This window comes from Protopterus annectens, chromosome 2.part1, assembly GCF_019279795.1.
Source record: "Protopterus annectens isolate FY-2018-M chromosome 2.part1, PAN1.0, whole genome shotgun sequence".
NCBI classification, from domain to species: Eukaryota; Metazoa; Chordata; order Ceratodontiformes; family Protopteridae; genus Protopterus; species Protopterus annectens.
The window spans coordinates 332,865,696-332,892,789 of NC_056729.1; the positions used below are offsets into that span (position 1 = coordinate 332,865,696).

At 38.8% G+C, this 27,094-nt stretch overlaps 1 protein-coding gene across 2 annotated transcripts in view; it reads left to right on the forward strand.

Annotated features, from left to right (window-relative positions):
• The window catches only part of SEL1L3 (SEL1L family member 3), a 1,757,172-nt gene extending 1,732,424 nt beyond the window's left edge, over positions 1-24,748 (forward strand). For both annotated transcript variants that reach the window (XM_044062158.1, XM_044062159.1), the window contains exons 23-24: positions 5,116-5,188; positions 23,589-24,748. In XM_044062158.1, coding sequence (XP_043918093.1) covers positions 5,116-5,188; positions 23,589-23,878 — 363 coding nt within the window. In that variant the 3' untranslated portion in view covers positions 23,879-24,748. The remainder of the gene's footprint in view (positions 1-5,115; positions 5,189-23,588) is intronic.
• Positions 24,749-27,094: the final 2,346 nt, after the last annotated feature.

The window sequence follows — 27,094 nt, forward strand, 5'->3', positions numbered from 1 at the left end:
TTGCTAACAATACTGTTCAACCAAACTTAACTGCATGCACTTTAGAGCATAAATGATTAGTAGCCAGTAGTATTATGATTTGGGGGCAATGCCCACTTTTAGACTATTTGCATGGGTTGTCTTTATCACATGATTATTTGAATCTTTTAAGGGGTGTGTGTGTGTGTGTTTTACAAACTATTCTGATGAAGTTCTTGTAGAAACATTAAAGAGAATGAAAGCGCTGAGAAAAAGTGTTCGTAGGTTCCTTTTAGCCATAGTTTCACCTTGGTTTTTTACTTTATCAGATTTCTTTCACTTATTGTCACATCTCCCCCTCTTAAGAGAAAAATCTTTTTTTGAAAATTATTATGTATGATGTTGCACAACCAATGCACTATACATTTAACACAGTGAACTGATCCTGAAAAAGCATATGGATATCACATACAAACAATATGATTATTTATAAACATTAGATATAACTGGTCCAGATTAGAGCAACGAAAGATTAAATGTTCGAATCTGTAAAGGTCGACCTTTACAGATCGAACATTTAATCGTTCGAAAATCTTTAAAAAAAAAAACAACAAAAAAAAAACCGAAGTAACAAAACCAAAAATCAAAGGGTGTAAACAGGGGGCATGCCCCCCTGCACCCCACAAATGGGGAACTGTGCCCCCCACATCCCCCTACTTAAATATACCAACTCCAAGATCGCACTACAATGTAGGGAAGGGGAAATTTCCCGTTTCTGCACTGTAGTGCACTGATGTGCAATCTCTGAGTTGGTATATTTAAGTAGCGGGGGTGTGGAGGTGCAGAGGGGCTTGCCCCCCTGCTAAAACCCTTTTCTTTTTTTTTTTGTTTAATGTTTTTTTTTTACATCTTCAACCATTTAAATGTCGACCTTTAGAGATTCGAACAGTTAATCATTTGTTGATGTAATATAGACCCGATATAACAGTATTCATCACAAGAATTTTCAAAGTCAGTATGACCCCTTAATGCTGTCACAACTTAGTTACAAATGCTTCTTGACCATTTCTGGTCTCTCAAATATTGCCTGAACTGAAATTTGAAATGTAATAAGAACTCATGGAATGAAACTTTGAGACAGGCTATTATAACATGTATTAGAACTTCTATAGTCACATAACAAAACAGGATTCAACAGGAACAGGAACACTAACATTTGATTGTATTGGTCTGATAGCACATGATATGTCACTATGAATAGCTGAACTCAGACTTCCATCCATTTCCTGTATACTCTGTTGAGGTAGATCCTTTGTTGGTACAAGTGCAGTTGTATTGGACATTGATCAGGTTATTCTTGCTTTACATTGGGTTAGCTGATTCTCTGGAACACTGCATAGAGGTTAACACTCATCAGGAGCCAATAGTATATGTCTTCTGTTTCATCTAACCATGAAACCATCCTTTGTTTGCAGCTTGTGAGATATGTGGGATTGTGGTTCAGCAGTCTTTTGCACTGCTGCAACACCTGCTGTATCCCACTTTTTCTTTTCTTCTAACGTTAAGTGGACTGACTGGCCTGACTGAAGAATGACACTTGTTATAAAAAACTTTTTACAAAGCTTTTTCACTTTTTGATTATTTTTTAGGCTTAAGTTTTAACTCTAACTTTAGCGCATCTGTTCATAGTTGTTTTCCAGGCTATAGCTGTGAAGGTCTTAACTGTGGTGGTGGCGCTATATGGAGTTACTCAGTCTGCTGTGATAGCTTTGTGAGGATCTATTTGTCTTTGTGTCTTTTTGGCTTTGTACTGCTCTCTGAGCTTCACTATTTTACTGTGGATAATGAGGACTTGATGTGGTAAGGGGGAAACCATAGTTAGCAAAAAAAAAAAAATGTTGGAATGTAATAGCCATAAACTGTGCACCATTATCTGTAACCAGTTTGATAGGTACTCCATATCTTGAGAACATTGTTTTGAATCTGACTTGTTGACTAGTCATGTTTGGTGTTTGGATTATTTTTTATACCACCAGAGTAATATTCTACCATTATACAGTAATGTTTGACTTGAAACTCACACAAGACAGCAGCTGTCTTTTGCCATGAAATTTGGAGTAAGGTGTTGGCAAAAGTGGCTTTTATATCAGGAATGGTTTATCAGAATGCAAAACTGACACTTGGACACCAGTTTTACAATGTCTTGGTTGATGTTTGGCCACCACTCTGACATTTTAGCTGTTTCTTGACATTTGGTAAGACCTTGATGGCCTTTGTGTATGTAGTGCAGTGCTTCTGCTCATTGTGATGAGGGCACTATGTTTCTGCTTTGATATAACAGCAAGCCATCATATTCATTCTACATTCTGACAGTATAGCACTTATGTATGTGCTGTTTGGTTTGTATTCAATGATTTAATCATCCATTTCTAGCCTACTGAATTACACCTTGCATTTCTCAGTCATTTTGAATAACTTACGTGTGCTTGAATAGTCCCCTGGTGCTCATGGGTCTTGTCATCATTATGCTTTGCACAATATCTAGCAATGTCTTCTTTGGTATCAGGTAATTGTGGGTAATATATAGGATTTTTGGATAACAAATCCACCACAACTGGCTGATTTCCAGGTACTGATATTGTTCTGGCATTGAATTTCATTCCTTTCATTAATAGTCTTTGGCACCTTGGTGGCTCTTTGTATAGGTTACATGAGTTGACTAATGAAACCAATGGCTTGTCGTCAGTCTGGAGCTGAAAATCCACAAGCCATATTAGGTATCTGGAGAATTTTCACAGACCCACTCACTTGCAAGGCATTCTTTTTTTTTTGATTTGGGAAAATCTCTGTCCAACATTCTAGAGCAGCAGACAACAGGGTTAAAAAATTTTTTCATTCACCTGGAGTAATACTATATTTCGGCTGTAGCTGCTAGCATCTGCACTCGTTGACTTAGTGCCATTATAGTATGCGAGCAGTGGAGCAGTAGTTACAGTTTATTTTACTTTGCTGAATGCTTGGCTTGAGCATGTCCCCATAACCAGAAAATATCTCTTTTTAACTCTGTTAAAGGCCAAGCCACTGCTAAAGTGTCTGGTATAAACTTTCCCATGTCATTGATCATGCCTAGGGCTTGGCTTAACTCAGTTATGCTAGACGGGTTTTGTAACCCAGCAGTTGTTTTGACTTAGTTTGCATCTGGTCTGATTCCACCAGCAGTACTGGAGCTCTGCTTTACTGAAACATCATTTGTCTTGGTTCGGCTTTAAATCAGAATTTTTGTAGTCTCCAGCATTGCCTTTAACCTTGAGTCAGGTGCCTTTTTATCTGATACAAATGCCAACGTGTTAACTATAATAAAAAATGTGTAGCCTTTTGAGTAATCAGTCATTCTACCCTTAAAGACATTAGGTGCTGAGGTTATCCCACTCTCGTTGGTGTTTGATGCTGTTCTGGGGTGGGAGATTGTAAGGTGTTTACCTTACAGACACAAAGTGCAGGGTTTGATTCTTCCATGTTGTAATTAGGGGCTTCTATTACCAGATCACAGACGCAGCTTGTCGAATGTGTCTTGATCGAACCAAAAAGAGCGAAAAGGCAAAATAGTGAAGCGGCTTGTCAGCGAATTCTTTCCCTGGGAAAGAATTTGCTTGGCCATTTTCATTACTTTGCTGTTTTTGGCACTATAGTGCGATCTCAGAATTGGTCTATTTAAGCAGGGGGTGGAGGGGCACAGCCCCCCCCCCCACATTGGGGGGTGTGGGGGGCATTATGTAATGTTTTAAAATTTTTTTTATTATTTTGGAACAGTGATTCTGAGGTTTCGACATTGTAAGCTTTCGCTTACATGGGGTTGATTATTTATCATTCGCTTTTGTAAGCGTGTGATAATATAATATAGACCTTTAATTGGATAGACTTAAAATGGCCCACAAGGGCAGTTAGCCTAGTACTAATCGATGAACCTATGCTAATTAGCAGTAATTTAATACATAACCTTCCCATAGGGCTAATAAAAGTTGCTATCTTCTGATATTTTTTCAAAGTGTTCAGGCCTAGGATTTGTTCCATGCTTTTCAGGTTCCTTGTCTGGACAATGCTGCTGCAAATATTAAACATACATTTTATTTATTTAGTTTCATTAGCTGGATTGTCTGGCTCGGGTCTGACTTATTTTCATTTGTTACCCAGAGAGAAATGTTCCAGGAAATAAATATAGCAGTGAATACTACAGGGCATTGAACTGACTTCCTTCTCCAGGTACTGATAATGTTTCAGAATATAGTAAAATGGTGTCCCTCTCCCCCAAGTGTTAAGCTTAGAAGCTATGCTATGTCAGAACCCTTAACAATTTTCAAAGAACTAAGCTGACTTTCAGACATTTCCGAGGTCTGGCCATTTGTATCACACAGTAGTAGCTCAAACCACGTGTCAGAAGCAATAGTAGTTACTGCTCAGAACCACTGTTACTGCTTCTTAATGTGGTGCAGTTTTTCAGGCTAAATTATAGTTAGAAAGATGATTAAATCTGAGCAAAACCTGTTTATGTAAATTGGTAGTTTCTCATTCTGACCACAGGACTGGGACAGAAGAATATCTGGGTCCATGTACTGGGCCTTAAAGTCAGGAGTCACAGGTTACCTGGTGGACCACTTAACATCAAACCCTTCTTTAAAGTATATTTCTACATTGTATTCAACAGTAGGTCAGAGAAAGCAATGCCACAAATACCAATAAAAGCTGCTATCAGCATCATCATTATGTTCCCTAGTCTCTGATGTTGGTGGCAGGGGTGGCCCTCACATAATCACCTTCCTCAATAATTAAAAAATAAATAGGAAAAGAAATCTTCAAAATATCAAAACAAAAAGAAGAAAACAAAATGCCACTTTTAAAATAGTGGAGATAGCTAGCCATCTTTAAGTGAACTTAAAGTAGTACAGACAGATACTTCATAATCTTTTTTAATTGTGCTACCTTCTGCAGCCTTTGGTAAACCAAAGCTTTTAACTAGCTTACTCTAAAATATAAAGGAATGGACTGTATTTCATTTTAATGTAGCAACTGATACGTCTCATGCAAAATGTGAAGTTGTACACCAACCTTGCTAATGCTTTAACAATGGTGCTTACTGAATCTACATGAATTGTTTTGCAGGTCCACATCACTGCAACCATTCTATTGTCCTTGTTGATTGTTATCGTGCTACAGCATCTTCAAGCTATACCAGGTATATTGAAAATTATCTTAGTGGGTTTTTTTTGTACTACTCCTAGAATTAAAACTGTGCCAGTAAACAGAGAATGACTTTTTGTATTTTTGCTGTTTTTTCCTTGCATAAAAGTTACAGAAAAAGTATTACAGTGCTGAAACTTGAAAGCTGTGTTTACCAAGGACATGGGCTGCAAATAGGTTTAAAGCAAAAAAAAAATATTCCATGTAATATTCATGTAAAGTTATTGCTATCAATAAGCCTGAGCCATAAAGGGCATCAGTCAGCCCTTCTACCTAGTTAACAAACAAGTAAACAAGCAAACATAAATAAAAGTTTAATGAAGGGCCTTTTTTGCTTTTAATAAAATTTTACTAAGCACAGAACTACATAATGCCTTACAGTAAGTGTAGACTACATGTACAGTTAGTGTAATCTTTCTGAGTGACTGGAAAGCACAGAAGTCATGTGTTAAGTTCTAGTCATGCTGTCCCAACAGCAGTTTGTTAGCTACTTTGACAGCTGTGAAACTAGCTATCAGATTGCAAGTAGGTATCTGCTGATATTGTGTGTGTTACGTGATCATAGCTATATGTGGTTGTTTGCATTTGAGAATGACTAGGAACCTGTGTGTGTCTGTGGGTGTGCGATGGGCTGTCTGGTTAAATGACTTTGCTCAGAGTCAAACCCTGAGCCTTAATTATTGGCAAGTGCTTTACACCTCCACACCAATGACCTGGTCTCATTTGGTGTCTTTTTTTGTCTTATAAATCCTTGAGAATTACAGTCTGTCAGTGTGGGTCATAAAGTTTCAAAGTTGTTGTGTTCATTGTCAGTGGTACAACAGGTAGCATAACTTGCCTTTGGTACAGAAGGCTGTGGGAGCTCTTCCCACACCAGATAGATTGATTGCTGACACTACAGTGTAATATAAGGTAGGAGGAGTACTGCACTCCTGAGTGTGTCCTCTTTTGGATGAGATACCTAGTAAGTATGAAACTGTTGTCTGGCAGGCATTCCCTATTACATATCACCAGCACATTTATTTTTAACATAGGCAGTTTATTCTTCAAGGGCAGTAGACAGTGAATTTGTAGATGAAGCACTGAAATGCAAAGTTGTTTGCGCATCCTCTTCAAAAGTTGACAGATCTGTTTACTGTGGAATTATTCAGATGACTTTTACTTCTGCAGAGATTTTGTCTTGACTGTTATTGGTAAATTATAATGACAGCAGTTTGAGTGATCTTTTATGGTTGAAATGTTCTGAAATTGGGAGCCTGGTCACTGTCTGTTCATGGGTCTACTTCATAACATTGAAATTTCATAACATTGAGACTAAAACATTTAAATCCCAAAACACTGAAAACCCAAAACACTGAAAACTCAAAACATTGAAAGTGTGCTTCATAACATTGAAAACTACAGTGCATATGTAAATAACATCTTCTCCACCTATAACAACACCTAACTAACAAACACACAACCCATGTGGGGAGCTGTGCCACCCCACACCCCCGTAGATTAAATATACCAACTCCAAGATCGTGCTACAGTGGAAAAAAGTTAATTTCCTAACCTCACTGTATCACAATCACCATACACTGAGGTTAGAAAAGTCACCTTTTTCCACTGTAGCTCAATCTTGGAGTTAGTATATTTAATTTAGGGGGGTGTGGGGGGTGCAGGGGCAGAAACATAGTAGAAAGTGTGTTTGTTAGTTAGGTGTTATAGGGGGAGGTGATATTATTTACTTGTGCAATTTAGTTTTCAGTGTTGTGAAGCACACTTTCAGTGTTCTGAGTTTTCAATGTTTTGGGTTTTCAGTGGTTTGAATTTTCAATGTTATGGTCTCAATGTTATGAAATTCAACATTATGAAATTTCAGTGTTATGAAATAGACCCCTGTTCATATGTATTTTGTTTCACTAATTACAGGAAAAATGTTCAAAAATACAAATTTAAAACATACTCTAAGAAGCAGCATTGTATTAAACAAAGAATATAATTTAATATAATCAGGAAGGGGAATCAAAGAACATATGCATTTATGCATGGACCTAAACATGTGTGCAGGGGACCCATAGTTTGAAAACAACCCAAAGGTACATTTAATCTGCCACTGGCCAACTGCATTTTCTATGAATGCAGGTTTCAGTGCAGTTTCACTGAATGTGAGTTTCAAGGGCAGAGAAGTTTACTACTGCTCATGTTAAGCCTGCTTTTATTGTGAGAATGTACTGTTATGTTTAGCACATGGCTATTGGTGTTTATGCTATAAAATTTGGAATAAAGTTTTAAATTAAATCCAAGTATCTATAATTATTGTAGAAGTAAAGAAGAAAATAGTATCCACACTGAAAGATTTGAACAGTGTTTTATGGTAAATGGGGGGGAGAGAAAGGCAAGTAATGGGACACTGGAATGGCTGCTGGACAGGGCTGCTTGGGATGCTTGGGAGTGGTGGGGATGTGGGAGAGTCCTGATCCATTACCCTGCCTAAGGCCTCACTTGACCACGATCCGGCTGTACTTTGTAGAGGTTTTCAGCTGCATGTGTGTGTCTGTGTGTGTGCACGTGTATGTATATGCGTGTAAAATTGAACTGTGAACCAAGTAAGGCAACTGTTATAGCAAAAACATGTTTACTGAGGACAATTTAAGGTGGACATAATTTAAAGTTATAATGTCCTTGTATTTGTGACTACATGGAGTGGGCAACAAAATAATTGCTTTGTTGTGTTATGATTTACATTTTTTTGGCTTAGGATACATTAAATGACTACCTGAATTATTGAAGTTTTACCTTACACAGTATTTGTTTAACTGGCTGATGCATCTGATTGTAGTTGGAAATAAGATATTGAACAGACTAACACAAAATTAACTTACTGTAAACTTAACCTGCCTGCAAGACATTACTGATTAAATTAGGATAGACATTTTATCTGTAATGTTCTAAATAGTCAGATAAGTGATTAGCTGTAGATTTAACAACTTATTAACAAAATAATAATTTATTAACAAATAAATAAGAATGATGCATGACTCAGGCAGTATGACAAACACAGTATGATGGAAGCAAGAAGTAGAATTAAACTGATCTCCCTTTGATGCTGCAGTATTGGTTTTATATTATTTCCTGGAGAAAATTCTAGCAACACCTAATTGTGAAGGTCCAGTCAATAAACTACAAACCTGTTACTTCCCTTATCCAATCAGAATTTAACAAGCTTTGTGGTCGCTGTTTTTTGAGGATTTGGTATTTTTAATCCAGAACATTTTGTGATTGTCTTAGAATATTGTGATTGTCTCTCAGATGTTTGTAAAATACCTGAACATCTTGGGTTGAAATTTTCCACTGATCAAAACAAAATGGCTGTGTCTTGACAGGGTCTTTTTGATATATGTGTGGCTATCCTGTGTTTCAAGTAGCTGTCCGTCTGGACTGATGACCAGATTATTCTTGGCATAGAGTTTGTAAACTGAGAGATAATATTTCAAAGAGCAGGCATCAGCAAAGTTTATCTTACACTGTTCCGTGCTGTGGCAGGAGACTTTACAGTCTCACGTTAATACAGAAACGCCCCAATATGTCTCCTGTTTAAATTGATGATTTATTTGAACACACAGTTCCTATTGTTTATGTTATGGCAACATGTAACCCTTGTGAGCATTGCTAATCTGTAAATACTAACTTCAAGGCACAATATGCGTATATTTGATGAGGATTATATAACTGGTTATTGATACAGCACTTCAGGTAAATGTAGTGGTATAAGAAACATACTGACTTTAATTTAAACATGTTTACTGAAATCTGCAAATGCAGTGAGCATAAACAAAATTCATAATCAACCTCTTGTACTCTTCCATATACTTTAACATTAATAATCTCTATCAGGTTATGTAAAATTTTATAATTTATTTAAAAAACTACATGCTAACTCATGGCACAGTTCACATTTTGTTTTTAAACCTTAAAGTAATAGAAATATCAGCCAAAATACTGTCAAAGCAGGCTAAAAGGCAATTTAGCAGTATTTACTCCTACTGAGCTAATAAGCAATTAAGTTTATTTTAGCAATACCTGGTTTTGTTCTCATCACATGTTGCATGCTTCTCTGCACTGATGCAGCAGGACACACAATGTATGAAGTAAAACCAGAAAATAATTAATTTGTGTCATTAACAGACATGAGGTAAGCACAATATTCATTATATTTCATTACTGCAAACCTGATCTTGCAATATTTTATCATCTTTGTCATTTGGATATTATTCTTACTAGAAACTTGTGTCCATCAGGTGTCACTATGACCACAATCAACAAGCTTGATATTATTTGTTTCCTGAATTCACAGGAAGCATCTTTTCGTCTGAGAATGATACATTAACACTTGTTCTTCACAAATTTATATTTCTGCAGTTGTTCACCTCTTTCAGTACGAGTTTTATTTGCACACACAATTTATACGTAGTTTGCAATCAGTAGCAAACTTAGTTAGCCATAGTTCATTGATCTCATCTTTTATGCCATGTACATAGTTTAGGCTTTTACTAAGCTTATGACCAAGGAGACCATCAGGAAGCCCAGACATGTCCTCTAGTATTGGTACATGACACAGCTATCCCCATGAAAAAGATTTTCTTCACATAGCCCAAGTTAAAAATTGTGGTCACCCATCCAGTAATCGAGACTGGTTTTATAGGTTGCTAGGGAATTGTTCTGCTTGATATGTAAGGGTAGTATGCTTTACAAATGGGAAATATTTTTGGTTACATACCTTTCAAATTATTTGGTGATGCTGATAAGGTAGTATAGATTTAGGTCTCTAGAGTGGGTGTTTGCTTTACCACTTTTTCTGTTTAGAAAAAAAAAACAAAAAAAGCAAAAATGCTAAGCAGATGTCACCCTATATGATACTGAATAAAAAGACAGGGTTATTAATCCATCAGAGTAGCTAAGACTACTGAGACTGAATACGTTTCTGGTTTGTAGATGTTGAGGTCTGTCAGGTTGGTTTAGGTGCTTAGTGAGGTATTCAATGATGGGCCTAATAAGGAAGGAATAAAGTGGGACTATTACTTTTTGAACCTTAAGGAGATGCCGCAAAAATAAGTTCCTGCAAGGTAGAAGGATTTTCTAACCGCCACAGAGACACAGTGGTCAAAAGAATGTGTTCTCAACAAAGGTAGCCAGCTCCGTGATGACTGTGTCAGATTTAAGCAGAAAGTTATTTATATGGTAAGTAGACATAATGCCAGATTTCCCAGAATAACCTGCACTGCATTTCTTGGCACTGAGGTAAGCCCACAATTACACCAAGCATTTGTTTGCTCTAGCCCTTGCTGGAGAATTTGAGTACTTGCATATCAGAATGGAATTTGGTAGCTATACCAGTTTGCAATCACCACCAAACTTAGCTAGCCATAGTTCATTGATATCATCTTTTTTGCCAGAGAAGTATATACCAAAGAGGAGGAAGGCCACGATAGAGCCTGGAAATACTCCTGAACTTAACAGTATATGTGTTCTCTCAAAAAGCCAGTTACCTATCGGGCAAGTGATGTATGGGTTAATGTTGAGTTGGGAATGTATGTCAATAATCCCAACATGGGAAATAGTGTCAAAGGCCATGGCAGGACCCAGGTAGGCAACATGAAACATATGTCCCTTATCAGTGGCCTGCTATGAATCTAAGGAGATGTCTCTGACATAAAGTCTTTCCACCTTATGAAACATCTCACTACAGAGGAAACCAACTGTACCTGATAGATACTTTGTGTATATTTGCTCAGTGCAGAACATACTTCCTTTACTATATAACTACTTGTTTAATTTATTACCTTACTTACTACCACTGTCTTGTATATCATTAGTTTACATACTTCAAATAATGTTGTAAATATGTGTATCCATATATACTGTAACTTATGCTTGCCATATTTCTGTTATTCCTACTCTAGGTGAAGTCCCAAGACTGGAAAAATTCCCTTATTAACTTCAACAAAAAGTTGAGATCCGTCATCAAAACCTCCAAACCCAGCTATGAAGGCAGAATTGCGGCAGACAATAAAAACAATCACAAAGCCTTCTATAGTTATATCAAGAATCTCCACGGCAATACTCAGATTTGCTCTGAGTTACTGCACAATGGTACCTCCTATGCTGAGCCAACAGATATTGCCAACATACTGGCCGACAGATTTAGTGCCAACTTTACCCCTCTCTCCACACCAAAGGACCAATCTCAATAACGGAAGAATGCCAGGCACTCAGCATTACTGCAGCACAGGTTAAAGCTACATTGTCCAAGGCCAAGAATACAGCTTCCATGGAACCCGACAATATCCCTGGCTGTGTTCTACATGAATTAAAAAGTGAACTGGCATCACATCTGTGTGCCCTGTTCACTCACAGAGTCACCTCAGACTTTGTCCCTACCGAATGGTGCTCTACTACAGTCATCCCTCTCCATAAAGGAGGAGCAACTACAGACCCTGGCAATTATCGCCCCATTAGCCTGACAGTCTGATATGTAAGGCCATGGAGTGCATCATCATGGACCTAATTAACAAGAATATAGGGAATCTCCAAACTCTAGATCCCATGCAGTTTGGTTTTGTGAAAGATAGATCATGCCTGCTCAACCTCGTTGACTTCTTTGAGTCAGTCACCAGAGCTGTGGATGAAGGTAAGGCAGTTCATACAGCCTACCTCAGTCTGGCCAAGGCCATTGATACCATTCCTCACTCAGGAATTATTGATAAACTCACCAAACTAAGCATCAAGCCCTATATCATTAGGTGGGTTGCAAATTTGTTCACAGATAGATCCCACAGTGTGAAAGTAGCGGACTCCAAGTCAAACTGCCGACAGGCACGAGTGGAGTCCCACAGGGATTGGTCCTGGGTCCTCTCCTGTTTGGCATCTAATTCTCAGAAGTCCAGGCCAACACAGAGGGACTCTGGCTGACCAAGTTCACAGATGACTGCAAGATGGGAGCCATTATTAACTCCTCAAGTGATGCAGACATCCTACAGAAAGGCCTCACTGAGACCAATGACTGGTGTTGAAACCATGGCCTTAAGCTTAATGCCAAAAAATGCGTTGTCATCTCCTTTGGGAAAAACCTCAGTTTCCAGTAATTACCACATCGATGGGAGCCCACTGAATACTGAAGACATTATAAGAGATCTGGGGACACAGGTTGAGTCTATATTATCTTGTCGAAAGATGTGTTCAGCGAACAAGTCTTCATCAACAAGTAAACAGCGAATTCTGTAATTGCTGAATAGCCAGACCAGCGACTTTCTTCCCAGGGTAAAGAAGCGCTTAGTCTAATAAAAAACAAACGTTCAAACCCTACATAGTGGGGGGCTTTGCCCCCCACACCCCCCAACTAAATATACCAATTCTGAGATTGCACTACAGTGGGGAAAAGGGCAAATCCCCAATGACGGTCAAGCACTTTTTCCCCCGAGGGAAAAAATCGCTGATTTGGCCGTTCAGCGATTACAGAGTTCACCGTTTACTTGTCGACTAAGATGAGTTCGCTGAACACATCGTTCGACAAGATAATATAGACCCCACAGGTTGACAGCAACCTCTCCGACCACTACATTGCCACTGTGGTCAGAAAGACCTTCTGTGTGATACATCTCATGACCAAGGGTTTTGCATCCAGGAAGAAAGAGGTCATCATTTCTCTCTACTCTTCCCTCATTAGACCAGTCATAGAGTATAATCACCTATTTGGCATGTATGTCACTAGACACCTGCAACAGCTGGAGAGGCCAAAAAAATACCTCACGAATAGGATCCTAGGCCTTAAACACATGTCCAACACGGACAGACTCAAAAAACTCCAGCTATTCTCTGTCTCACATCATCTACTAATAGGCGATCTCTGCTTGACTTACAAAGCCATGTCTGACCCAGCTCTGTTAGAAATGCTACATCTAAAGAAATCCCAGTCTCTCCGCACCACATGCTCCAGAGACCTCATCCTCATTACCACAATCAACAGAACATGCTGGAGGGACAGGTTCATAACCCAGAGACTGTCCATGCTCTGGAATAGACTTCCCATACATGTCAAGCAGAGCACCTCACTGGCCCGCTTCAAGAGAAATCTTGATGAGTTGATGGGAAATAGAAAGTTCACCCCGGGGATCACTCCAGTGGTTCTGCTTGATAGAGGCACTGGGAACTAACGTTGGGTGGCACAATGCCAGGGCACTTCTATGGGCTAGGCTTGTAAAGGCTTCAAGGCCATTAGCCTAGTACACACCTATGAACCTATAAATTATTGTATTAACTTCAGTGGCTGTATATCATTTACTCCCTGAGCTGAGGCTAAAAATTATCCAGAATGATTAGAGCTCTACCCTGGTTAACAAATAAAAAAAAAATGCATTTTCTATTGGAAACAGGCGTATTACATTTTATGGAAAGCCACTTTTGCTAACTTTTAGTAGAATGTGTTTATGCTACATTACTAAACTTTTAGACCTAAAATGAATGTTTGACAATCAGTTTTCTATTATATCATATAAAATCCTACATGTTGTTCAATCGGGGCTTGCCGTAAGCAGTTGTGGGTTAGCATAATGGTTAAGGTGCTTACCCAACAATTACAAGTTACTAGGTTTGATTCTCATCTCTGAAGAAAATTGGCTAGGTTTAAATGGCCCACAAGGGTAGCTGCCCTACTACTTTGCTATGAATCCATGAAGCATTAATATAACATTACCTAATATTGAATCTAGAATTGTCTAAATGTGCACAAACTAATAAGCAAGATGCATTTTATATCTGAATTAAGTGAGTTTTTGGCAGCAGTAATCAACATCCCTGCATTAAATATAAATCCAGTGTAATATGAAATAGTATTTTCTTGGGGTCTCACAAGGATGTGAATACCAAGAATAAAATCAAAAAAGCACCCTAGCCAGAACCATAGTGGAAAAAAAGTAATAACAAGTTAAATGCTTTTCTACAACTGTTAGGACATGCCTCTGCAATGTAACTCTGCTTTGTGTTTCTTTCTGAATTTCTGAAGATGTGGGTTTAGTTCCTTGACAAGAGGTGGGTGAAGGGAAGGAATGAATACTGCAACAGTGAAGTGAAGGATATCTACTGCTATGATAAGATTTTACTCAACTGTACTATGCCCTTCTATATTGCTGTTGCAGTATTCCTAATGTTGGAGAGCGTGAAAAAGCTCAAGAAACAGAAATAGAGGTGGAAGGCTGAGAAGCACCCTCAACAAACCCATATAAAATGGTTCTAGCAAAACCTGATCTGGCCATAGAAATCACATCCAACTTATAATACTTAGTAAAGAAAAGTATGCACGGAAGACCAAGTAGCAGCTTCAGGGATGGAATTGGTGTCCAACCCCTTGAAGAAAGCACCAGAAGAGGCAACAGCCATAGTGGAATAAGCTCTAACAGAAATATAGAAAGACTTATCATGAAAAGTATAACAAAAAGAAATGGCCTTAGATATCTAGGAGGAGATGGTTTGCTTAGAAACAGCCAAACTCAATATCCTGGGATGAAAGGAAACAAAAAGCTGAGGAGATATATGAGTGGCCTTAGTTTTATCCAAATAGTACCTGAGCTGTCTGTGCAAATTCAGGGTATGCAAGACCCTCTCACTAGCAGAGTGAGGAGAAAGGACAAAGGAAGGGAACTCGTGCTATCTTGGGCATAAAAAAAGGATTAGTACTGGCTGACAAATGGGCTTTCACAGAAGAATAGGCCGGCTAGCCTGGAACAACTCACACAAAAAAGAGAGGACCAAAGGGACCCTGCTGAAAAAGGGTACTGGTTATGAGTATGGCATCAGGCAGAAAATCTATTCTATTTGAACGTATAAGATTTTCTGGTTGACAGTTTCATTGCCTCCTGTAAAACCCTTAGTATGTCCTCAGAAAAGAGGTGCCTGAAAGGGATCAAAACCCTGTCACCCACAATGTCACTTGAAGAGTAGACAAGTGAGGATGGATGAGAGACCCCTTATCCTGTATGAGGAGGTCCAACCTGTGAGTTAACTTGTGGTGATTGCCCCTGGCCAGAGGCATTAAGAGGAGGAACTAGTTCTGTCTTGGCCAAAAGGGAGTTACTATCAAGATTTTTGAGGAGTCCAGCTGAATCTTCTGCAGGACTCTTGAAAGTAAAGGAAGAGGTGGGGAAAACATAAAGAAACATCTCCTTCCAAGGAAAAGAAAGGGCATCCATCTTCCATGCCAGAGAGCATGGCACTTTAGAACAGAAGAGAGGGAGCTGCCTATTCAGAGGGGAGGCAGAAAGATCTACTTGAGGAACACCCTACCGATGGACAATGTCCAGAAACACATTTCTTTGAAGCATCCATTTGTGAGCCTGTGTTTTGGACCTACTCAGAGAGTGTGCCACTAGATTGTGTTCTGAAGGAATGTGTACTGCCCAAAGAGTTAACTGATAACTAAGAGCCACCTCCCAAGCCTGAAGATCCAACCTGCACAGGAGGTAAGATTTTGTACCTCCCTGCTTGTTGAAATACCACATCACTGTAGTGTTGTCTGTGTGCACCTTCAGTGGACCAGGAGAGAACATGGGGTGAAGAGCTTGAAGGACCAGAATCAGAGCTTTCATCTCCTTGATGTTGATTTGGTCTGACTTCTGATGGGAGTTAGAGACCCTGAACTTTCAGATGACCAAATGAAGCACCCCACCCTATGTCTGAGGCATTGGTGAACAGTTCTTGAGAAGGAGTGGAGACTGAAAGGGTAGGACTGTGATAGTAAACTGTTGAATCCACCACTCAAATTCCTTCTTGAGACAAGAAGAGGTACACTGAAATCCAGAGGGTGGCAATGCTGCCAAACTGACTTTAGGTACCACTGAAGCTACTGCATATGCAGTCTAGCAAGAGGGATCATTTGAATAGAAGAGACCATAAATTCCAGGGCCCAAAGAAACTCTCTGGCTGGCATGGCAGTCAGAGGAAGAAGAGACTGAAAGAAGGCTGTAAATTATAAAAAGTTTGGAGGTGTAAGAAAGGCCAGCATTGGCACTGTCTAAATCCTGCATCCCATATGCACATGATCCTGAGTGGGAGTCAGGACGAACTTTTGAAAGTTGATAGTGAACCACAGACTTTGAAGAAGAGAGATGGTGAATTTCAGATCCTGCAACAGGCAACTGGGAGAAGGTGCCTGAAGCAACAGGTCGTCTAGAAAAGGAAAAATCTGAATAGCTTGGAGTCTGCAGAAAGCAGTCACTGGCGCTAAGCATTTTGTGAATACCACTGGGGCAGTAGTGAGGCCAAAGGGTGAAGCAGAGAACTGAAAATGAAAGGAAGAAACAGAGTAATTTAAAATATTCCCAGAAAAGAGGGTGAATAAGGATATGAAGGTAAGCATCCTTCAGAGCCAAAGACACCAGAAAAGCCTGGTGTAGTAAAAGAGGAAACGTGGTTTGAAAAATAAGCATCTGAAAAGAAGGGACTTTGAGAAAGGTGTTGAGCAGTAAAATAAAAACCCTTTCCCACCTGGGAAGGGGGTAACCGGTTGAATGGTTTCTTGGTTCACCAGGGACCCTAGGACTTCCTGGAAATAAGGAAGTTGCTCTAGAGGAGACTGAGGAATCCCTGAAAAAGGAGGGAGAGACTTCCATATCATGAAGTTACTCTGACGGATGATAGAACCCATGAGTCTGAAGTGATGAGAATCCAATTTAGAAGACAAGGGTTATCAGATAAGGGAGGTTTCTGTACCACAGAACTCTGAGAAGCCATAGCAGAGAGGGTGCGCTTACCACCCTTTCTGCCCTTAAAGGCCTAGCAGGGTTGCCTGCAAACAAAAGCAGATATAGAAGGATAATTCCTCTGTAACTTTGGGATAGGAGAGAGAGAGCGAGATAAAAATATGTTTAGGGTCCTGCAAGGCTTTGCCTTTCTCTTGAAGAGACTTAAAACAGGTCAGCAGCAGCAGTCCAAAAAGATTATTATCCAAAGGAGCATCCAACATCTTGGCCTTAATGTCCTGAGGCAAAGACTGGAGATGAAGTCAAGAATAATGTCTCATGACAGACACAAAAGTTGCAGCCCTGAAAGAGGCATCAGCAGCATCATAGTGACAGTTAATAGAGTGGAGAGCCACATGAGAAGTGGAACCTAAAATAGATAAGGCAGAGGATTTCCTTTCAGAATCAGGAAGGTCAGAAATAACCTGACAAGCCTGAGCAATCAAGACATGAGCATATCTGATCATGTGAGTCTGGTAATTAATGGTCCTAAAGGCCAAAGTAGAAACGGTGCAAACTTTCTTACCAGTCCTCTCCATTGCCTTACAGTCTTATCAGGAGGCTAACATTTGGAAGAGGGCAAGAGCTTAGAAGGCTTGTCAGAAGAATCTGACACCACAGTAGGATCAGCAGAAGGGCATTTAAATAAAAATTGACAATCCTTAGGAACCTTATAAAATCTATTAGGTTTTTTGGGAGCAGGAGGCTGAGAATCAGGACACTTGGAAGCAGCAATAAAAGTGTCTAACAAGGTAGCCAACACAGGAGAAACTGCAGATGGTTTAGAAGTATCCACCTGAAGCAACTCATAATATTTCCTCTGACTATCAGACACCTGAGAAGAATCCCACTTAAAGCATTCCATCAACCTATCAATTGCATTCCTAAAGGACAATTCTTCAAAATGAGACTCAGGGCTAACAGACTCCTCCTCATCAGAACCATAAGCCCAAGGTGAAGGCATCTGTGAAGGATAGGACAAAGACCCCTCATCAGACAATGAATCCTCATCCAAGGAATCCAGTTCCCTAAGCCATTTAGAAGGAGTAGAGGTCCACTGAGTAGGAGGTACTGAAATCCATTGAGGAGGCTTCAGGGCCATTAATGCAAAAAAACAAGTCATTGCCTTTGAGGATCCTTAGGACAAACTGAAACGTGCTTGTTGTTTTGTCTTTTCTTGGAAGGGACATCAGCCCTAATGAATACCGGAGGTTCTGACCCTTGGTGAGATTCAGTAAGAGAACCCAGAACCTCCTCCCTGACCAGTATCTATGAAATCTCTCAAGGGCCCTCTGAAATAATCAATCACAGTCCCCCCCTCGATGTCCGGAGTAGACACCTATAAAGCTTCAGAGGATGTACAAAAAGATGGATCCATGCCAGCTTCTGATGGGTCACAGCAGAGGAATCCAGTATAGATGCCAAATGGCCTACAAAGCTATTACCTGCTTCTAGATGGATGGCTGGTGGACAGCTAAAGAATTCAGCCGAGACTTCTTGGCCTTACTCTTATCATAGCAGGAGTATCTCAGGGTTAAAGGATTCAGCCATATTACCCTGGGCTAACTGTTTAAGTCATTGCTTTTCAAGATAAATAGCTTCTGACTGTCTTAGGCACAAACATCTTACAGATACTACAAAGCAAAAAAGACACTATTCATGACAATCTTTATGGGGAGTCTGCTTCCCACATTGACATTTTCCCTTCTTGGATGACACGAATTCTGGATAAGCAAAATAAAATACAAGACCGTAAGAAAAAAAAACAGGGTACTTATCTAATGGACAGGTATTCAGCACAGCAACAAGGTATTCAGACCAATGAGCAATAATGGCATTTGGACTGACAGTAAAGAAGTTCTGGGTAACTGCATCTGTACATCACATCTACATTCTGTGCAGGGAGCATGTGTGTGATGTATAGCACATAAAACATCATTAGGCTTTGGTGTACTGGCTGAACATCGGGCTGCCGTGGACAGGAGTTCCCTAATGTTAGGAATATTGTAAGAGCGATATAGAAGTACGTGTAGCAGATGCAAAGCATCATTCTTATTCTTTTCTAGTGGACACAACTAAAACAAAACAAAACTGTCAAGTTCAGGAAAGCTAAGTTTGTGGTAGGAAAGACTAACTGACAAGAATTGACATATATATATATATATATATAAACCACAAAAATGGCCATTCCAGAACAATTCTGGATTTTGAAACATAGCTAAAAAAGAAAATGTGTACTTACTGAGACTTGAGAAATTGGTCAATCTATGTAATATTACCAAAAATCGGTACATATTTCTGCTTACAGAACTTTAAAGAAAACCTGTTGAAGATTTAAAAAAATAAGATCATATAGATATTCTCCAGAAAAGTGGATATGCTCTATGCACAATACAGAAGTGTTGTTTTTTTTGAGAGAATTAATATTTTCCTGTTGGTGATCAGCATCTCTTTTGGGGTCAGCATACACTTAAAAATGATCATCTATAATTTGTTTTATAAGCCACCCAAGAAGATTTTTTAAGAAATTGCTATGCTTAAACAAAATTTAAAAAGTAATCCACCTTCTCCTTCCAAGTTGGTTACCTTTTCCAACATAGTAAATGCATACAGTCTGAGTACAAGACAAGGGTCAGCGGACTGTAGAGAGCTGCTCAGACTGCTCCTCAGTGGATTGGATACAAGGTGATGATGCCAGACATCTTTGTAACTCCGGCTAGTAACAATAAACAAGTGAGCAGTAGATCAGGCAGACTCTCCTGCTTACCAAAAACCTAAATATTAAGAAAATTAATATCACTTCTTGCCCATGGGCATGATTTATTGCAGGAAATGAGTGACATGCTTTAGACACGATGAAACAGAAAGAGAGAAAAAAATGAAGTTTTAGTTAAGGTGCTTGTTTTATTTATTTTTACTTGTTTGTGAGCTGGTTGGTTGACATTTTCAGCCACAACCCTGACTCAGTTAGAAAACAGTGCATTAGAATGATTACAGAGACACCTTTGTTTGATCAGAATGCACAGTTTGTTTGTGTCTTTCAGCTTTTCCCGGTTAGGGTTCGCCACAGCGGAACTCCAGTCTGCTAATGATTGGCAGTAGATTTTTACATGCTGGCTTGCTGGGCCTAACGCACAACCTTCAACGAAGAAATGCCCATTCACGCATGTCGCCACACAGAAGACGCTCTAACTGAGAATCGAACAGGCAACGTCTAACTGTGAGGCGACAACGCTACCGCAGCACCACCACCGCAGTCAGTAATAAATATATTTTGAAACAAAGAGGATTTCAACCCTTTGAATAAAACAGATTGAATGATTACAAAGACAGCTGTGCTAGTGAAGAAACAGTGCAATCATCAGTACAGTTTAAGAATCAATGAAGTTAAAAATTTGACTTATAAAATACATACAGTAGTGTTTACATACTTTATAGTTGTAGTATTTACAGAAATTTCTCAGAAGCACCATGGAAAGTCATTAAAATGGAGCAATAACATAAGCATTCAAAGGCATCTGAGAATCAGCACATATATTTATATAAAGCAGTACAATAGAGCAGTAGTAAAATTTAAGTGAGGTACTTTGTGTGAATTTACATTTTTCAAATGGGTGCATTTTGAACAGTAGCATGTACAGCAGTAGTAAGGTATAAATGCAGTACAACTTGTTTGTATTTGCAGTTTTCAGCTGTGTGCTAGTTGAACAGTAGTGTAAAATACCTGTGTATAACCGGCAGCACACCAGTCTGTTGACTACCTGAGTGCTGGAGAAGTCTGCGTTACATAAGACAAATTATAATTCTGATAAGCAGTATAAAAGGCACTGGACAAAGTACTGCAGCTCAGCAGGGCAAAGGGGGACATTGGTATAAGCTGTTAGGGGATGCGATTGGCAGAGTAGAATAGTTGTCATCTGGTGGTGACTACAGAAACGACAGCACAGTTCGCATCAAAGCAGGTCAAATGAATAATTAAATAGTTTGGTTTTACAGAGTGTGTGCGTGTGTGGGGGGGGGGTAGTAACTGTAGACTGTAGCAAGGAACCAATATAGCCAGTATAGCTCTGTGCCATAGTTTCTTTAATACCTTTTTTGGCCTCCACTCTCAGATTCAGAGAGGACTTTTCCCTTTTTTATGTCATCAAGTCATGGATGGGGCAGGGGTCACCAACTGAGTAACCTAGAGGTCTGACTACTTATACCTGTTGGCTTATTGATATGTATATATTCACAGTTAGAAAATTAGATTTTACATTAGTAGATGGAGGCTCCTGGTTATTTTTTAAGGACTGCCTCTAACCATTGCTTTAAAGCATCTGATTTGTGCTTTTTCGGGAGAAAGTTACTTATTTTTTATTTGAAGGTTTTAATGTTTTTTTATTTCTGATTCTACTTGGAATTTTATACCAAGATGCTTGGCCTGTTTAGTAAAATGCAGTTTCTCCAGTTGCTAAATCATATGGGGTCTGAGGAATACTGTACTATCCTCATTGCTGTTTCTGAGAGAGTATGATGTCTTGATTGCTAGCATTTTACTTAGAGTTGGGCAGTCTAGTAATTGAAGTATATTATGAAGGAGTATGTTAAGTTGCTCTACCTGCATCTGGTAGCCAGTTAAACGGCTGTATTCATTAATGTGGTTAAAAAATTAAGGCTATATTTGCCATGTTTGAACAAAAAAGATGGATAAAATGTGCCTGAAATTGTAGCACCTGATGACAGACTGTAGATAGCAGCAAGTGTCTGCTAATTGACTGATCTTTGTTTTAGCAGTGACTGCATTATACAATTGTAACTACATTTGACATTAAAGATAACTCTGAACATGAAGAACACAAAAGTAAAATACTGCATAAATACAAAAGCTTATTAAATTAGAAATAAAGCACATATAAAATTGCAACAGAAACCCAATTGAATAAAGAGAACAAAGATATTATCAAACAAACCAAATTAAGAAAAATGGGGACGACTGCTTCTTGCATATTTTGTTTTTTTTTTTCAATTCTTGAAAATTGCCACCAAAAGTGGATTATCCTTATGATTTTTTTAGGGTGCAATGTGTATATCAGCTAAATCAACTTAAAATAATGGAGGTGCATTACTACTTGTATGTATTGGTCTTTTGGTTCCTAGCATTGCCACAAAAATGATTGATCTTGTGAATAGTTTTGAGGCAGTGTTAAATAGAAAGAAGTATTAAAGTTTATGAAGAACTGTTCTTCCTCATATGTTAGTTTTGTCATTTGGATGCATTCACCTGCCAGTAGGCATCTGCGATGATTTGTGTAGCGTTAGCAGCTGCTGATAAACTAGACTGTGCAATAGCACACAGCAGTTTGTCAGAAGTTTCCATTAAATGGGTACTCTGAAAATCTTAAACCAAAATTCCATGCAATTAAAAAGTTATAACCCTGTGCAGCTGTCAGTTAACATGGTTGGAGGAAATATTTACATTAAAATGCAGTGCAGAGCATATAATTACCATAAACTACTATATGTAAAATTCAAATTCAAAACAAAAAAATACATATAGATGCTCATTTTATAAGTGAAATAAGACACAGGGTGTGCATGTTAAAGATGTTACCACACAGCTAGGAGTGTTTTAAGACACTCGCCCTCCAGGTTTAAATGTGACAAAAACCTGGGCTTGTGGTACACTACCCCTAATGCACTACTGCATACATAATGCACTTTTTTCTGCAAATTGTTTACTGATTGGTTTAAAAGACTGAGCCAAAGGATTTTTTAGCTGTAGCCCAACCAAACTAAAGTTAAAGTATTTATGAATGTAACAAATAAAGGGAGGTAATGTGGAGCAAAGCATATTGCTCACTTATTCAGTAATGTCAGATTGTCTTTTATGTGCTTATTATTTATAAGGTGATGTATGAATCATGCCCATGTGAACACTTGTCTCTGTATTCAAGTGCAGAAGGCTCATATAAATAGACTTTTTACTAGCAGTATTTTTAGAGATTGTTGCTGTGGTAGCCATAGCTTCCACATCAGTGGTGTAAAAGGGCTTGCCCCTAAAAAAAAAAACACTGATTTATAGTCCAATCAAATGTACAATGTGACTGGAGGTATCAACAGCAAGTTTACAGGGCATGAAATAGAAGTACTCAAGTTAATAAAGTTGACTGCTAATGTAAATTATTCATTACTAGCCAGTGTCAGTGGCACAACAGGTAGCACACTTGCCTTTGGTGTAGAAAGCTGTGGTTCTGTTCTCATACCAGGTATGTGGATTACTCACACTGCAGTAAGCATAAGGGGGTGCTGCACTCGTGAGTGTGTTATCTTTTGGTAGAGGTTTTAAACCACCATCTGTTTGAGTTGGTGTTAGCTCAGGTGGGTGTAAAAGTGCCAAAGGAACTTATCAAAAAGAGTTGGGAAAGTTCCCTGATATCTTAGTGAAATCTACCTAGTAGTATAAATACCACCTTGAGTATCCCCTGAAAAAGACTCCCCTAGCCCAGTGGACCTAACCTGATCTACAACGGATAAAATAAATAGCTGTTCAAAAGCAGTCACTTTTTACCTAAGCAATATAGCAGCAAAATGATTTTTCTATATTGACACTGAATTTCATCTAGTGTTTTTCTTGTACAGGTTTACAGTGGCTAGCAGGAACAGAAAGTCCAGCAAGATATGTCATGGATAGGAGTGAACAAATGGATCAGGGACCTTCAACACCAGTTATTCCTACTAATACATCCACTGAAAGAAACATATTCATTATAAGGCTGGCTCGACTGTTCAGGTTTGCTGCCATCATTGAGGCAATTAGAGGCATGGAAGAAAGATTACACCTGCACTGGAATGTCGGGGAGTGGTTATTCACTGTTTCTGGAATTTCCATTTGCATTGCTTGTATTGTGATTACTTTGCATGTCATATGAGGCAAAACAATTTAATGACTAATCTAACAAAAAAGTAAGAAAGAAATCAAAGAAAGAAACAATGAAACCATCAGAAGCCAAGGGAAAAGTCTCTGGTCTGGTTTGAGTTTGCATGGATACAGCAATGAGCTGTAGTCTGCTTTGTGCAGATGGCAGTCCCATGAACACAGACCACTTACTGCTTGAAAGCAGTTTCTTTCCATAGAACTTTAAACTGCATGTTTTATGGTGATGGGTGAGAAGTATTGAAATACACAGAAATTGTTAATATTGTATTATTTTGTATTTTTGTGCTCCAGAAAATGTGGTTGAATCCGGAAACAAGTAAATGTTTCTGTTTTCCCACCTTTCCTTGTATACTGCAAACTGAAAAGTGTTTTTATAATTTACTGAATGGAAATATGATTGCTTTAGAGGGAAACTGTATTTTGATCATCAGTGTCTGACAGTTGTAGACAAAAACTGTGTTATAAAAGATGGGAATTCACTTTGGTTTATGCAGTATGGTCACCTGCATTGACAGTGACAATTTTATATTTTCTTGGCAAGCTAGCATTGATAACAGTGATTGAAATTCTTGTATGGATGTGAAGAAAACTGTAAAACGTGTTACATTCTTTTGAACAGCATCCAGGAAACAGACTATTTTCTTCACACTTCAGTTATGAACTGATTTATCTCTTCCTATAACTCCAAACATCTTATTTTTTCTTTATCAGTATACTGTATATATATTCACAAGCAGTCATTTTTCATTCAGGCATATAGTACACTGCTTATAATGTGTTTATAGTACAACTCATCAGTATCTTGAATTGCATTAGTTCGATCAGAATTTGTATCAGATAAAATAAATGCACTGCTCCACTACTGTTTAATTGTTGTAAAAACACATAACTGCATCACATTTTCATGACTTTTTTTAGCCACTTTAAAAGTTTATCCTTCAGCCTTTGTAAGATCTATTGCTACACATGTTAAAAATGAAGTTAATTTTAGTAGACTGTTTACTTGGTGTTTACAATATAGTACCATAATAGAAATATTGACATCAGGAATGTTAACAACAATGTTCCATGGTGTTGCCTGCAAAGACGGCTAGAAGAAAAAAAACAACAAAAGCTAGAGCTTTTACTGTGTGATACATTAAACTTCCTGTAATAGAGGCTCATGGGACATATGCAAATGACCCATTAAGGACGCCAAATGTTTCAGTTAACTGCTTCTGAATTCCCATGACTTTGTAATTTTTGAGTCTTTATAGGTTCAAAGGTGTATACTAGGCTAATGGCCCTGGAGCCTTTACAAGCCTAGCCCATAGGATTACCCTGGCATCATGCCACCCAACCTTAGTTCCCAGTCAGACCTCCCAACCGTTCCGAATTACTCGGTTTTTACTGAGTTTTGGGGTCCAAATGAAGGAGTGCCACGATTCCCGAGTGGCACCCCTTCATTTCAGATTGTTTTTGCTTTTTTAAAATGTTCGCGCTGTCAGAGCTGACGTCATCATGTGTGCAATGATGTCAGCTCCTTCAGGCTACCAGCCAGTCGGAATTGAGCTCAAGGAGCTCACATCATCATTTCCGGCTGGCTGAATTGCAAGCTGGCGGGCAGCGCTGAAACGGCGGGAATGGGGAACAGAAGAGCTTGTGTGCAGGCCAGGAAGCTAAAACAGCAGTTCGCTGAGCCGGGAACTACTCAGGGCAGGGCAGAGTTTGCGAGTAGGGATTAATGGCAGCAACAACAGAGGAATGTGAACTACTCAGGGTAAGGAACCTCTTGTTATTCAGGGGGTGTGTGTGAAAATGCCCCATATAATACACTTGGTGGCTAGAGGTATTCAGGCTCAAACCCTGTACCTTTGGTACAGGGTAAAAAGAGCCTACTATCCCTAGCCACCACCATTTCTGAGTGAGTTGAGAGCTATGATGAGAAGTGAGAACATGTTTTTTCTGCTAACAGTTGAAAGTTATGCTCTGGGCTTTGTCCAGATTTTTTTTTGTACTAAGAGTTGAGAGAGCTATGATGAGAAGTAAGAACATTTTTTTTTGTGCTAAGAGTTTAGAGCTATGATAAGAAGTAAGCACACAATTTGTATTTCCCCATTATTGTTTTTGTGCTAACAGTTCAGAGATATGGTGAGTGAAAAGTGAGAACTGAATTTGTATTCCCCCATTATTGGCTTTGTTGTTTGTCCATGTTTTTTTGTGTTGAGGTTAAGAGCTATGTTGAGAAGTGAGAAATGAATTCACTAAATGATGGCTATTAAGTTTCAGTCTTCTTATTTTTCAGGCAGCTGCTGATTTGGCATAGTGGTATGTTGTTCTGACTGTAGTGCATAGAGTCCTGGGTTCAAAACCTGCCAGTGAAATGCATGATGATTTATTCTAGCAACTTTACAAAATTATACTGGCAATGTTTAAAATGTGTCCCTGGTTTTTGACCTTTTGTCCCCCCCCCAAAAAAAAAATGAAATTGAAAATAAGTGCGAGACGCTGTGCAAGATGCCTATGGCTTACACTACTGTCATTCTATTTATAGTGTGGGTGTGGAAGCAGGCTTTTATGATGGAAAAGTTCTGAATTGGGCAGTTTTGTCATTATTGGTGCATGTGTTTTGTTTCATTGCCTACAGTACAGATTACTGGTAAAATGTTCAAACAATAAATTTAAAATGCGCTGTAACGTGTGTTGTATTATACAAGGAATATAATTTAATAAAGTCAGGAAGGTGCATAAACAAAAGAACACATGTATGTTTCTTGTTTTGTGTGCAAGGGGCCAGTGATTTGTAAACAGCCCAAAGATAATCTCTATCCACCACTGGCCAGATGCATTTTCTTTGGATGTGGTGTGGGTTTCAATGCTGTTTCAATGAATGTGAGTTTCAAGGGCAAAGAAGTTTTAATGTCAAGCCTATTTTCATTGTGAGACAGTATTGCTTTGTTTACCAGATGATGTCTTTTAGTGTTTCTGCTTTGTTGTGCTGTAAAATGTAAAAATTAAATCCACATCATTGTAGAAGTAAAGCAGTATGCATACATTAGTGTTTATGGTAAATGGGGCGAAATAGCCAGGTAACGGGACATTGGAATGGCTGCAGGGGGACTCCGGAGCCATGTTTTGGTTGTCTGTTCTTCAGTTTGCGTTCAAAAGTTGGTATCCCACAATTCCATTGGAGTGGGTGGGGTTATCTAATTATGTATGTAAATTAGAT